The sequence below is a fragment of the Theobroma umbraticum genome, unplaced genomic scaffold (assembly GCF_002168275.2).
Source record: "Theobroma umbraticum cultivar Fairchild unplaced genomic scaffold, ASM216827v3 scaffold_55.0, whole genome shotgun sequence".
NCBI lineage: Eukaryota > Viridiplantae > Streptophyta > Magnoliopsida > Malvales > Malvaceae > Theobroma > Theobroma umbraticum.
This window is the reverse complement of record NW_018397270.1, coordinates 2733614-2749380: the sequence shown is the minus strand read 5'-3', so window position 1 is coordinate 2749380 and position 15767 is coordinate 2733614. Positions and strand designations below refer to the sequence as shown.

At 32.0% G+C, this 15767-nt stretch overlaps 1 protein-coding gene across 1 annotated transcript in view; it reads left to right on the top strand.

Annotated features, from left to right (window-relative positions):
* Positions 1 to 13000: 13000 nt before the first annotated feature.
* LOC110426244 (protein STRUBBELIG-RECEPTOR FAMILY 5-like) overlaps positions 13001 to 15767 on the top strand; it is a 6799-nt gene continuing 4032 nt past the window's right edge. The window contains exons 1-7 of the mRNA XM_021441420.2: positions 13001 to 13085; positions 13600 to 13732; positions 13873 to 13944; positions 14064 to 14129; positions 14602 to 14673; positions 14760 to 14831; positions 15726 to 15767. The exon at positions 15726 to 15767 is cut by the window's right edge and continues 30 nt beyond it. Coding sequence (XP_021297095.1) covers positions 13001 to 13085; positions 13600 to 13732; positions 13873 to 13944; positions 14064 to 14129; positions 14602 to 14673; positions 14760 to 14831; positions 15726 to 15767 — 542 coding nt within the window. The remainder of the gene's footprint in view (positions 13086 to 13599; positions 13733 to 13872; positions 13945 to 14063; positions 14130 to 14601; positions 14674 to 14759; positions 14832 to 15725) is intronic.

Sequence of the window (15767 nt, the reverse complement as noted above, 5' to 3'; positions counted from 1 at the left end):
TAGTTCCCTTACAAGGCATATTAATCTCATGGACTTCATCTAATTAGACTTATAACTCATTATAATTGATGTCTTATTGATGAAGGAAAACCTTTAATTATTCAACCTAAATGATATTGTTATATGATTGAAATCAAGCCTTAACTAATCCCAATTGGCTGTAGGCCTCATCCCAACATGAAACTACTAAACAAATTTAGAGTACTTTAGAAACAACCTAAGAAGGAACAAATTAGGTTAAGGAATCAAAAATAGGACTTCTCACACATGATTACGAACTATTTAGGATGAAAACAAATGAAAACATAAATAAAATGTATGAGAGATTCACACACATAGTTAAAGGATTAAAGGCTCTAAGAAAATACTTCCCAAATGCTCAACTATTCAAAAAGATACTTTATAGTCTTTCCAAATCATGAGGACTAAAAGTGACAGCTATAAAGAAAGCAAGGAACCTAAATGATTTTAAGTTAATGGAACATATAAGATCCCTACTTACATATGAGATGATAATAAAACATAAGAATGCTTTAGACGATAAAAAAAAAGAGGACAATAAAAAGAAAGGAATAGCTTTAAAATCCAAAATTGAATAAGATTAGAGAAACATAAGAGATGAGAGTGAGGAAGATGACGACATAGCCATGCTAGCTAAGAGATTCAGTAAATTTATGACAAAGAACTTTAGGGGTAGGATTCCTCTTAGAAGAGATATGCCAACAGGGGAATATAGCAAAGACCACTTAATATACTATGAGTGCAGAAAAATAAGACATACTAAATATGAATGCCCAAATAAGAAGAGTGCCCTAAAGAACTTCAAGAAGAAAGCCATGGTGGCATTTGGAGCAATAGTGACAACTCTCAAGATGAAGAAGATGAAGTTACTAATCTTTGCTTCATGATACTTGACGATTCCCAAGTATGTTTTACTTCTCATGATTCAAATTCATACACCTTAGATCAAGACTCATTCTCATTTGATGAATTATAAGATGCATATGATAACTTAGTATTTGAATTTGGAGAAAAGATATTGAAATACAAGAACATCATATCCAAGCATAAAATAAAAAATGAGCTTCTAATCAAGGCAAAAGTAGAACTAGAAACCATAGTCAAAGACTTCAAAATTGAGAGAGATAAGCTAAAAAGGAAGAATAAGAATTTGCATGCTACATTTTCAAAATTTAACATGAGCTAACAAAAATTAAATGATATGTTAAAGACACAAAGAGCATTCTTTGATAAAAAAGGAATAAGCTATATGGGACTACAAAAGAAACTCATTTTAAAAATTTATTTGTTAAAGAATATGTAAATTTTGGATCTTTCATCAAATGCATTAATTTTCATAAAGTAGAACACTCTATTTACACTTGTCCTTTGAGAACTACTACATCTAGAGGAAGAAAATAAAAAGTATATGGGTTCTAAAAAGAACAAAGCTTCCACATGATAAGGTAGTAAAATTGAGTGGGTTCCAAAATGAACCAGAGACATTAACACATATAGACCCAAAAAAATTTGGGTACCAAAGTCAAATGTTTGATTTTATATTTGTAGGAGGAGCTCACTTGCTTGAAGTCAAGAGCACAAGAAAAAAGGAAGTGGTATCTCGATAGTGGGTGCGTTAAACACATGATTAGAGCCAAGGAACTCTTCAAGGAATTAAGACCAACGAAAGGAGGAAATGTAACCTTTGGTGACAGCTCAAAAGGTCACATATAAGGTATTGGCACAATTGGTAAAAATTTATCCTCTCAATTGTTCTATTTATAGATGGCTTTGAACATAATTTGTTAAGTGTGAGTCAACTTTGTGATAAGGACTTTAGAGTCATCTTTGAATCATTAATGTGCCATGTTGTTGATATTAAAACAAATGAAACTTTATCTGTTGGTAATAGACAAGGCAACACATATGTTATTTTCTTGGATGATTTATGTTCTAACCAAGTATGTTTCATGGCTAAAAGGAATGAGAATAGTTGGCTATGGCATAGAAAATAAAACATGCTAGCATGAGCACAATATCAAAACTATTATCTCTAGATCTTGTAATAGGACTCTTCAAGTTAAATTTTGAAAATGATTAACTTTGTGATGCTTGTGCTAAAGGTAAACATAAAAGAAGCACATTTAAATCTAAAATTGATGTAACCACCATTAGAGCCTTGCAATTACTTCACATAGATCTTTTTGGACCAACTAAGACTGCTAGTTTAGGTAGAAAGAATTATAACCTAGTAGTTACGGATGACTATACAAGATTCTTTTAGGTTTTTTTTTCTTGCACACAAAGATAAGGCCTTAAAAATCTTTCCTTCCTTTTGTAAAAAAGTTGAAAAATAAAAAAGGATATAGGATAACAAATGTTAAAAGTGATTATGGAAAAGGATTTGGAAATCTAGGTTCTGATGAGGAAAAGCGATATAGTCACAATTTTTCCAATCGTGGGACACCACAACAAAATGAAGTAGGGGAAAGAAAAATAAGACTTTAGAAGAAATAGCTAACACTATGCTATGTGAAAACAACTTATCTAGATACTTTTGGGCCGAAGCCGTCAATACCTATTGCTATATCATAAATAAAGCAATGGTTAGACTAATCTTAAAGAAAACTCCCTATGAACTTATAATGGAAAAAAACCTAATATAAATTACTTTCATCCATTTGGTTGCAAATGCTATGTCTTAAACAATGAGAAGGATAATCTAGGTAAATTTGATGCCAAAAGTGATGAAAAAATCTTTATAGTATATTCCTTGACGTCCAAAGCTTATAGAATATTTAACAACAGAACATTAGTTACTAAAGAATGTATTCATGTGTAGTTTGATGATTCTAACCTTTATTCTACAAAGTAACATTATGATGATGATGTAGGTATCCTTTAAGAATAAGTTAAAGGGCTTGATTTTAACATTGAAGGATCCAAAGTAAATGAAGAGGAATCACAAAAGAAAGAATAAATCGTTGAACCAATAATTGAAGAAGGTGAGCCTGGCAATCTAATGGTAAGAAGAGAAGTTGATGAAAGCAAAATCATTGGTGATCATAATCAAGGGGTAAAAACTAGGTCTAAAGTTCAAAATGTTTGTGAATATGTTGCTTTTATCTCACAAATTGAACCCAAAAACATTGATAAAGCTTTAGATGGTGACTATTGGATATTAGCCATGTAAGAAGAATTGAATCAATTTAAAAAATGTTAAGTGTGGGAACTAGTTCCTTGACCAAATCATTACCCAATTGTAGGTACAAAATGGGTCTTTAGAGACAAAATGGATCAAAATGGAATCATAATTAGAAACAAAGCTAGGTTAGTTACCAAAATATCTAGTCAAGAATAAGGTACAGATTTTAATGAAACCTATGCTTCGGTATCTAAACCAAAACTAATTAAGATGTTATTAGCCTTTGCATGCTATATGAAATTTAAACTTTATCAAATGAATGTTAAGAGTGCTTTTCTAAATGGGTTGATAAATGAGGAAGTGTATGTTGAACAACCACCCAACTTTGAAAGCCAACTTTTCCAAGTCATGTCTTTAGATTAAGAAAAGAATTATATGAATTAAAACAAGCCCCTAGACCTTGGTATGAAAATTATCAAAATTCGTAATCAAAAATGAATTTAATAGAGAAAAAGTTTATAAACTCTCTTCATCAAAAAATAAAGGCAAAGACATTTTAATTGTGCAAGTTTACATTGATAATATTATTTTTGGTACTACTAATGAGATTCTTTGTCAAGAGTTTGCTAAGACTATATAAGGAGAATTTGAAATGAGTATGATGGGTGAACTAAATTACTTCCTTGGACTACAAATTAAACAAAAAGAAGAGAGCACATTCATAAGTCAAGCCAAATACACAAAAGTTATGTTTCGGAAGTTTGGTATGAATAGCTCAAAAACGTATCACACACCAATGAGTACTTTAACCAGGCTTGACAAGGATAAAAAAGGTATGTCCATTGACCAAAGCTTTATAGATCCATGATTAGTTCCTTGCTTTATCTCACTGCTAATAGACCAGATATAAGATTTAGCGTAAGCCTATGTGCTAGGTTTCAACCATCTTTTAAAGAATCACACCTAAGTGCTATCAAAAGAATTTTTAGATATTCAAAAGACGCATCTAATCTAGGAATTTGGTATCCAAAAAGTTTCACCTTTAATCTCCACTCATACCCAGGTGTTGATTTTGGTGGGTGTAAGATATATAGAAAGAGTACATTCGGTACATATCAATTTTTAGGTAGTATGTTGATTTCATGGTTTTCAAAGAAACAAAATGGTGTAGCTCAATCCACTACTAAAGCTAAATATGTAGCTGCCAGAGGTTGTTGTGCTCAAGTGCTATGGATGAAACAACAATTAGAAGATTATGGACTAGTTATGGAAATGATTCCCATAAAATGTGATAACCTTAGTGCCATAAATCTCACAAGGAATCCTATCTATCATTTTAAGACTAAACACATATAAATAAGGCATCATTTCATTAGAGATCATGTTTAAAGACAAGATGTTATCCTGAAATATGTAGGTACAAAAGATCAATTGGCTGATATCTTTACAAAAAATGCTTGATAGAGAAAAATTCTGCAAGATTAGAAGTGAACTAGGTTTGATAAACACAATATAAAAAAAAAACCTGGTTGGTGGCTACCTCTGATGGTTGGTTGAATTTATGTCTAAATTCATTCTTGGTATCATGCATGATAATTGGTTATGTTCATGTTTAAATGACTTCACGCAAAAATATTTGAATGATTCTTGGCATTAATAAATATGCTTGTTCATGACATTTCTAAGCATTCATGCCATGGTCATCTGATTCTTAAGGCTTGGGGGAGACTTGTTGAGTGAACCAAGATTTCATTTTAAATATTCTTAATTTTCTATTCAAATTTCACTTGCATGAGTTCTAGACTTATTTTAAAATATTTTTAACTTAAAAACTCGCATTATTTTGGTTATACCAAGTGTTTGGACCAAATCATGGATTTTTTGAAGTCAAAATCATCTTGTTAAAGGCTATAGAGGTTCATGTATCGATACATAACCCCATGTATCGATACATAAAGATCATAAATCGATAGATTTCTCCATTCTATTGATATATTTCATCCAGTAGCCAACATTAAAATCCCGTGTTAAATGTATCAATACATACGCATATGTATTGATGCATTCAACAACATGTATCGATACATTTGGGATGTATCGATACATTTCATCTAATAGCCAAAAATAAAATATTCTACCTTGAATATATCAATACATGTACCCATGTATCGATACATTTTGGGGTTTAAACATTTTGAAGACTTATTTTCACCTCATTCTTTAGTCTCCATTTTCCAATTTCTCTCAACTTTTAAATCTTTTTTTGTTTTTCACTTATTTCTACACCGATTAAATTGTTTCTACCCCTTCTCTTATCACTCCAAACAATCATTTCTCCTCAAAAATCATTCTATTTCACCCAAAATCCAAAACTCTCAATTTCAAAACCCTAACTTTCATTTCATCTGATTCTCAACATTGGTTGCATTTCGACCAAATTGGTCCGATTAACTTGTCTCTCAAGCCCCAACAACAACTTCCATGGATTAATTCTTCCTAAATTTATTCTCAAATGGCTTTTTGTTTGAAATGCTTGAAATCCACCACCAACTGTAGTAGAGCTTCCACCTTCAAGGCAACTCCTTCCTCTCAGTCTCCACCACCATTGGCTTCGTGCTCTGATGATTGCTCCTTCAAGAGGAATTTCTCCCATCGATACTTGGAGCTGCAATTTGACAAGGATTTCGCCAACTATGATGTCAAGCTAGGTAAGGTAATAGACTTCAGCTACCTTACGTGTATTAAGTTTTTTGCATATAGATTATTTTCAAGAATTAGATTAGTTCAATTATCTGTTCATGAATCACAGATACTATGTCAACCTTGTTCAAGTCTTTTATTTTAATGCCACCACAAAATTTCAAGATTATTAGGATAATGAACCCGTAAAGTAGACTGATAGTTTTTGCACTTATGTTATGGGTAAACGAATTGTAGTTGTTAAGCACACACTAGATATTGTCCTCAATCTAGAAATCTGTTAGGCTGACTTAAATTATGTTGAGGATGTTATGTCATACAAGGTCTTATCCACTATCTACAATTATCCCCCCACCAGTGAGAAAAACGTGACCAGTGTCAAATGCCTTTCCTTTTATGATCACATCCTCTATCTCATCGTGTCTCACACTTTCTGCCTTCACGGTACAAATTAGTCCGCTATCAAAAGTGAGGGCTTCTAATTTTTGTATCGGATCAAAACAAATCAACATGTCAACGTTGCCAAGTTTATCCTTAGTGACATATTAAAAATCATCAACAAATCTAGGAAGACTTTTCTGTATGGCATGGCAATTAGTGCTATCATTGACTCAATGGGCATCAGCACTAGGTGTGATCTGTCTAAATAGCATGCGATGCACATGAAGATCAATAAGCATGCCATCAATAAGCTTGGTTTTATGCATGTTAATAACTCTTGGGTCCGTAAAGAAACAGTGAATGACCCTGAGTTTACTAGAGATGAGGACTGTGAGGACACCTTTGTTGAGCCTAGCGTCGCCTATCCGAGTGCTCACCTGAGTGTAGGTCCTAGCTACCATCCTATGTCCACCATCTTTGATAATGAGCAAGCTTATTCTTAGTTGTTATCATTTATGGAATCTATGGATGCTTATGTAATTCTCAGGTTGGATGCCTTAGAAGACTAGAACAGGGAGCTTTTTCATCGCTATTAGTTACTTGAGGAGCAATTCACCGTGTTTCGTTCTCAATTTCCACCACCTGCTTGAGTACATCCCATGGGACATTGGTTTCTTTCTTCCCTTTCCTTGACTTTGTTGGATTTGATAGGCACATTATTTTCATGATCATCATTGCAAACTTGCTAATCTTTTACTCTTCATTATAATTGATTTCAGATTTCATTTACCATTTTTACATGTCTTCAATGACCAATTTTGGTATGTAGGGTTTATTATGCTTATGAGCAATTGTTTATTTCTCTTTGGTTCATAGCTTTTGTACCTTTGCGTGGTTATTTTCTATTATCGTGCTCCAATGTTGTCTACTATTCCTTCTTCCCTCATGTTGCATTATATATATTTCTTCCCATATGTTTATTTTATATATAACAAAAAGAAGGAGACTGAGAGTAAATTTTTAAATCACATACTATTAATTCCCTTTCATATGAGACCTTAAGTTAAGAGGGAGCATAAACTGAAGGGTAAGACCTAAAATTAAAATAAAAATAATTCTTAGATCCTAAAAAGTCTAGCAAATCAAAGTTTTAAAATTTTCCTCATTTGTTTTGTCATTAAAAATGGGGAGATTGTTAGATTAATCAATTTTATGTTTTGAAATAACAAAAAGGAATAACCAAAATTTATTCAACTTCTAAAGGATCAAAGCTTTCACATCCCCAAACAATGTCAAGTAAGTTTGAAAAAGAAAAGAAATCCCTAAACAATGTCAAGTAAGTTTGAAAAAGAAAAGAAATGAAAAAGACTTTGAAAAATGCATGCTGGTCCAAATCTATCGATACATGTTCTTCATGTATCGATACATTTAGATAGGTATCGATAGATTCCAACATCTATTGATACATGTTTTTTAGCAAAGTCAAAATTTAAAAGTCAAACTCAATTTATCAATACATTCTAATACATTCTCAATTGTCTTGATAGAATTGAGACAAAATACTTACTGACTTAAAAGTATCAATACATCTCCCAAATGTATACATACATTTTCAACAGAAGTGCTTGTTATCTTAAAAGTATCAATACATAGACATATGTATCGATACATTTTAATTAGAATGTCAAAACCTTGGCAAGCAAGTTCAAATGTATTGCTATATGCACAAACATATCGATACATCTTGGTGGGAATTCAAAAATAAAAGGCATTGTATTGATACATGCACAAATGTATCAATACAAGATAATCGTTTGAGCCTTGAATAAAGAGAAGAAAGGCTACTTTCACAATAAATGCACTCCCAACTACCTTTGAAGCCTTAACAACTATAAATACATGCTTCTTTAGCATTTAGAAAGGTTAGAAGAGTTGAAAACACAGCTTAAGAGAGAAGAATTAGCCAATATTCATTGTACTCCTTTTTAATTCTAGTCAAGCATTTATTGAGCTCTCATCTTTCCATTTAAACATTGTACCAAATTTTCAATCCAGTCTTTAAGAGACATACTTATTGCACTTTTATTTTTCTCATTGTATTTATTTAAGTGTTTATACTTTAACCAATAGAAAAGGTAGAGTGGTTGTGCTTTAACCATAAAAAGTTATTATATTGAATGGTTCTGCTTGATCCATAAAACGCATTGTATTGAATCTTGATCAAATAGTGATTTTTAACTCTTTAGTGAACGTAAGGGAGATGACATAGACAAGGAGGCTAAACCTCTATAAAACACTTGTGTTGACTTTTTTATTTTTCCTTTTATTTGAAGTTCAAATTTCTTTCATTGAACAAAGGTCAATTAATTTGGTTATCTTCAAATTGAGCATTTGAATTGAAGAGGGGATTTATTTTCTTAAAAATTAAAAGGTTCTTCAAAATTTACAAAACAATCCAATTCACCCATTCTTAGACATATTCATATTAAGCTTATTAATCTAACATAGTTGAATTTACTATTTTTAATGCAACTGAGTATCCTTCGACCATAACTTATTACTATAGAATGGACTTAGCCAATAAAGATAAAGGTAATCCTACTCTACCACCTACAAGTAAACAAGCACTAACTTTTGAGTTAGAGCCCCCGTCACCACATTTCAACACAAAGTAGTGTTATGATGAACATAGTCTACCATCTTCTAGTGATAGTGATTTTGAAGTTGGGTAGCAAGTAATACTTTCTAGTTCACGCATCCATTTTTTACCATGGCAACTTCAACCATATTGTTGGGAAACCTTTAAGGTGGTAAAAGTTTTGTCTTATGGCTATATTGAAATTTTCAGTGCACTTACTAGAGCATTCAAGGTAATGAAACAAAGCCTTAAGCATTTTTGCAGTGATGAAGAAGTGAAAAAAGGGGTATTATAGTCAAGCTAGTGACTATAAAAAAACACTTCTTGGGAAACAACTTAAGCTATATCCTTTGAAGTTTAGTTGTTATTTTAGTTATTTTTGTTTTTCTATTTAAATTAGTACTTATAACCCTTCCCTAGCTTGTTTGTTGAGTTTGTAGGTTTACAAAGCATGACGATAAAAAGGAAGAAAATTAGAGCTTTCAATGCACTGTCACCATTGAAAAGGGAGTTTTTTTTTCTTATTCTTTTTAGCTTTGCACATTGAGGACAATGTGCAATTTAAGTTTGGGGAGGGTTTTATTGTTATTAGTTTTTGTGACATTTTCGGTTAGTTTTTTTTTGCTAAAATTTTTTTATGCAATTGCATTTGAACTAGATTTAATTGTGCTAGTTTTGTTTGATTTACCTATCCAATGATGAAAACTTAGTTTTCTTCATATCTTGATTCTTTGAAACATGTGAATATTGTTGGAGTGTTATGTACATTCTTATGCTAAACTTTATAGATAGGTTGAAATTTTTACATTTTGAGCATTATGTCTTTTGCTTAGATTCATTGTACAAATTTAGAGAAGGTTTATGTGAATGTGAAAATTTTGAATTATATATTAAGTTTTAGAATTTGTTTGATTCTCTCTTAAAGCAAAATCCTAGACTATATTTAGTTAAGAAGCTGATGTAGGCCATTTTTGGACTGATTGAGCTTTTTGGCCTTGCTTTACATAATTTATACTTTTTCTCTTTAAGCTTAATGACATCTTTTCTTTGGTTGAACACTTAATTTTCAACCTAAAACCCTATATAGATATTCCTAAGAATTCATGCATCCCTCATTCCTAAGTACACAAGTCAATGTAGGAATGTCATGACCTAAATAGTGAAAGAGGTGGTAAAGATGAAAGATAAAGGAAAGTTCAAAATATGATTGTATTTATCTCACTACTTAATAAAAGAAGTAAGTTTGGGGATGCGAAATTGAGAAAAAGAAAAGAGGGAAGAAAGAAGAAAAAGGATGAAGTGATGAATAGAAGAAAAGTCTTGATAAAAAGGGGTATACTAGGTGAAGGAAAATAAAGCTCTTAATACATTTTAGATCGACTATGTGCTTCAGGTGATTTGAGCTATACATTATCCTATATCCAACTTTAACCATAACCGTACGTTACAAGCTAATTAAGGTCCTGCTGATCCTTAATTTAGTGTTAGTCCACATTAGCGGAGAGAGATATGAAAAGCAAACTTATGGAATTTAATTACTAATTTAAATTTTGCATGAATGTAAACTAATCTGAATTGTACAATGTTTTAGGTGACAAGATTGCACACATACGCATGGAAATACACTTAATGATAAGCTTGCATTTGAATTGAAATATGAACTTGAATAATATTTATATGTGGATTAAAGTTATGAATATGAATTAACTTTTGAGGATATTAAAGGTGATTAATGAAATGGTGCAATTGAACTCTAGTTAAATGTTTTCATGTTTACGTTATTACATGTTGTTCTATATTTTGCTCAAGGACTAGCAAAATATTAAATTTAAAGGTGTGATAACTCTATTATATAGAGTTATTTGAACATATTTTAGGAGCTTAAATAGTTAGATATTTGAGTTTTTAGGGTTGGATTTTTGTATTTTAGGTGTTTTTCTAATTTAAGTTAGATTACATGCTAAATAATTAAATTTAGTTATTTTAGTTCAATTTTACTTTATTTTGCTTTAGTTTACTTTAAGTAGAGTTAAATGTTTATGGTTTTGTGTAGGATTTGTGATGAGCAAGGTGAAACTAAGTCATAATAGCATAAGTAAGGTGAAGGCTTTACTCGTATATGCTATAGTAATTTAAAGATAACTTAAGTTGAAGAAGTTCAATTGATGTTATATTTGATTCATTGGAAGCTAAGAGAATGGGCTACAACTTTTATATTTACCACTTTATCCAATTTGAATTAAATCAAGGTGAAAATCATGTTTGAAGATTATAGACAAATGCAGTTTTGCACAAGGCAGCATGGCGATTGAGGCCACGATGCTAAAAGAGATACCATTACAGTGTTGGGAGGATTGTGGCCGCAGTGCTAAGCTGGTGAGGAGCATTATATAATCACTGAGAGTAGGCTCTCATGGTGCTAGAAAAGTAGTGCCGTGGCGCCATTAAGTCTTCAAGGCAATGGCATCACCCCGATTTCCATAAATAAACTTTTGACAAAAAAATGGAAAGTAGGGTCCTTGCACATATTTAAGAGGCTTTTTGAAAGCATTCAGAGAGGAGGACAACAATAGCTTTTTTGGAGAATTGAAGTTAAGAATCAAATAAGAATTCGAGATCAATTGAGATGGATTCTAGATTTATCAAGATTCAACATTAGTTTATTTTTCTTTTTTGTGTTATTCTTATTTTCTTATTTTGAATTCATGACTAAATTTCTTTGCATAGTATTTTATTTAGATATCATGAACTAATTTGCTTTTTTAGGATTGTAGTGGATTTCAGCATATAGTCTGAATATTTATTTTTTTGCTATTTATCATGAATGTGCATCATTTTACTTATTCAAATATGTTCTTAATGCTTTTAATTGCCTTATCAACAATTAATTAATTTATGAATCTAATTGAAACTTGATAGAAAGATTTTAGATTTGATTAAGATTTAAATAGTATATGTTCATGTCATTTAAGTGATCTAATTCGTGATTTGGATAGATATACACTAATTGCCAGAGATAAGCAAATTAGGACACTTGCTTAATGGACTTAATTAATTGATTCTTATAGATATATAGTGAACTAATTAAGTTAAGTATTTGTGCAAGCATCCAAACGGAGATTTATTGATAGCTTTGGATTCTAGGTTAATAAAATTACCCAGGAAAGATAAATAACAAAAGAAGTAGTATCAGATGAAATGTTAAATGAACGTATAATCCTAAGTCCTAAATATTTAATCTATTGCTTTTCTCAATATATTTATTTTTTATTGGTTAATTTACAGTTTATTTTTAATTTTATCTTTGATTAGCTTTTTCAATTTTTGGTTAGCTTAAACAAGATTTGTTTGTTATATAATTTTAGTATTTAGTGAAACTTTAGAATCAAATCCTTATGGGAATCATAATCTAGACTTACTGTTTATATTACTTGTTCGATAAGTATACTTGCATGTGCAAAGTCTATAACAATTGAACAATAAGAATTTATTTGAATTTTTTGAAATATTATGCATGATTTTTTATCAAAAAATTGATTGTCTACAGGCTAGTTGTTGCTATAAAATTTGAATATGAAAGTTAAAAGAATTCAAAGTATAGCTTGAGTATATCAAAAGCTGTAAGCTATGCCATAGTTGTTAACAGTGCTGTTGTTTGCTCTTCATTTATTTGTTTCTAAAATGCTGCCACACAAGCCTGGAATGAAATATTTGTTATAGTGTTGAAGGTGACAGTTAGAGGAGGCGGGAATAAGTGTTACAAAGATCCGGAAAACATTGAAAGGCTCTTATTTCTCCTCAGCTTTCGCTCTTTGCAAGGGCAATGCCACTCCCTCTCTCCCCCTTCTCCTCAACATTGTTAGCTGTACCCTTCTCTTCACCACATTAAGCCACCTCTCGAGGATATTCAAAAAAAAAAAAAAAAGACAGCCTAGAGACCCCCATACGATACAAAATAAGGGAAACAAACACTTTTTTTTTTTTTTTTTTAGGAATTTATCATTCATGTTTCTAATTTCTTCAGCTCCTCTACCTCCATCTCCTTGTGTTCCTCCATTTGATATAGCTAAATCATAGAAAGGAATAGAACCCCACATTCCTCTGCCTTTTCTCTAGGCTTTTTCTGGCATAGGAACATGCATCATTTTCTTCTACGATACTTGGTCCTTTCTCTTGGGACCCTCATTTCATTGGTCCACTCCAAAACAGATTCCCCAGATGGTATGTACTTATTATTCAACTTCAATGTTGTAGATTATTTATGATTCAATTTTGAATATGTATGCACCCACACGAGTTACTCCCTTTTCCTTGTCAAACAGTTAGATTCTTGTTGAAAGCATTTAAGGGAGTAAAATTCTAATGACGCATGCATTAATAAAAGAATATGCATGCTAATGATACATGCAAGTTTCTTCCTCTACTTTCCCTTTTATCTTTGCCAAGGTGTTAAAGAATAGGAACAAACATACTATGTTCGGCAAGATCTTTTCTGCTTATGTTTGGCCTATGCTGTGTAAGTCATGAAATTTGGAAATAGGTCCAATTTCTTGTGAGAAAAAATGGCAACACTATAATTTCTTCTGATCTTCGATTATTATATGTGTAATTTGTGTTGTGCTATCCCACTGCGAGAGTCGATCCTTTGGGTTTAGGAACTCAGGTGTCCTATGCATTACATCAACATAAATCCTTATGCATCAAGGTTGTGATGCCTTTTAATCGTATTTTGTAGTTTCTGCACTTAATGTGATGTTTAAAAGCTTAAATGCTCCATCACAATTAAGTGGTTGGAGAGCAAATGGCGGTGACCCTTGTGACGATTCCTGGGAAGGGATCAAATGCTCAGGCTCATCTGTAACTGAAATGTAGGTCACTTTCCATTACTTCTCTTATTCTTCCCTATTATCTGTGTAGTGAAGTGTGCTTGCATTCTTCTATATTCAATAGGACATAACTGGAATTTCTGAACTATCCCCCTTCTGCTTTTTTGGTTAAAAATTTGCAGAAAGTTATCTGACTATGGACTCAGTGGACAATTGGGCTACCAGCTATCAAGTTTGACTTCTGTCACCGCTTTGTGAGAATTTGCTTCTTGAATTTGGCAAATTTTTATGTTCTATTTTCTGTTTCTTTTTATTTGTTTTTCCCTGTTAGAGAACATAACCTGAAGGCAATGCATGTTTGGTCATAGTACAGTGACGTGAGCAAGAACAACCTCAATGGTGATATTCCATACCAACTACCTCCAAATGCTGTACACATGTAAGTAAGCTGAACTGATTAATGAACATGAAAAATCATTTGTATTCTCTTTTAAGAGGTTTTGTATCTTTGCTAAGCAATTATTGTTGAGAACATAGCTATTGGAATCCAGTCTAACTTGTGGCCATTGTCTTCCTGTTTTGAAGTTCTGTTGCTTACAGCCTTTGAAAATGGTGTTATTATTATTAAGCCAATATTTAACTAGATGAGGTAGAAATTTCCCTCGTATGTTGTTGGAATTGCTCAATGGTTAAGACTACCACCTCTTGTCTCACTACACTAACTTACTTAATGAAGTTATCCAAATAAATGTTAATTTGTTTTAATGCAACAAAATGCAACCTCCAAATGGGTGGGAAAAATTGGTTTTGAGGACTTTGATCTTCTTGATGTAGGGCTGCATATCAATATCCTGATTTCATTTGTTTGATTCCCTGTAATATCACACTTATCATATGAGCTCGATTTGCAGAGACCTTTCTGAAAATAAGTTTAGTGGTACTGTGCCTTACTCAATATCTCAGATGACCAGCCTCGAAGACATGTAAGTGAAATAGTTGATTGTTTCTATTTCTTAACAATTTCATCAGTTGAAATTACCATGTCTAATTCCTTGGTTGGTGGCTGCAGAAATCTTAGTCACAATCAACTCAAGGGACAGTTGAGCGATATGTTTGGGAAACTTCAAAAACTCAAGTCATTGTAAGTATTGCTGAAAAGAAAGTCTTTTTTTTCTTTTTCCACTTACATACATTATTTTCTACTTATATGCAAGACTTTTCTCTATCAATGGGGAATGTAAACAATTTTTAAAACTAAACAGGCCCTAAGGTTTTCAATTGAAGTTGATAACGTTTTATGGGAAGAATTGAATTTCCTTAGTTTGATGTGATTAGCTTTTCTCTATTACACATCATTAAACCTTTATCTTTTAAGTGCCTGTAAGATCCATTGAACTTAAATTGTAAGACCTTAAATACTCTCAGAAAGGTTGTTTTATGCACAAATATGCTGCTTCTGCAGAAAAATATTAAAATAGAATTTGATGGGTTCATAAGATTGAAATGGATTTACAAGTTTCCGATAATGATGCCTCAACTAGCCTGGGGACCTTTTCTCAAATGGAAAATTTTGCAGACAAATGCAGAGTGGTGACATGGGAGCCTTAAAGGAGATAAGTGTTGAGACATTCATGGGAACGCAATCCTTAAAACGTGACTTTCTGCCTGATGTAGTATTGCAATATCTGATGAATGCAGTCAAATGTAAATGAACCAGGGAACAAAATAAGAGTAACCAAGTAAAGGCACAGAGATAGAGTATAGACATCAATAGACCCTGTATTATTTGAACGAGAAACTAAATCATATTATGAGATCAAGATTTCAAGATTGATGAAAACGAAAATAAACACTAAAGCAAGCCTTAACTTCTGTTTTTTGGTTCTTCAAGAAGATTTTCAGAAATTACATAAGGTTAAGTCTTGCCATTTGCACTTGCGCTGCTCTCTTATATTCTGTATTTTCAATAAAATGAAACAAGAACCCTTCTAGACGTATTGGTAGTATTGCTTACTAACACATGAGTGACATACAGTGATGTATCATTCAACCAACTGTCAGACAAGCTGCCGAATTC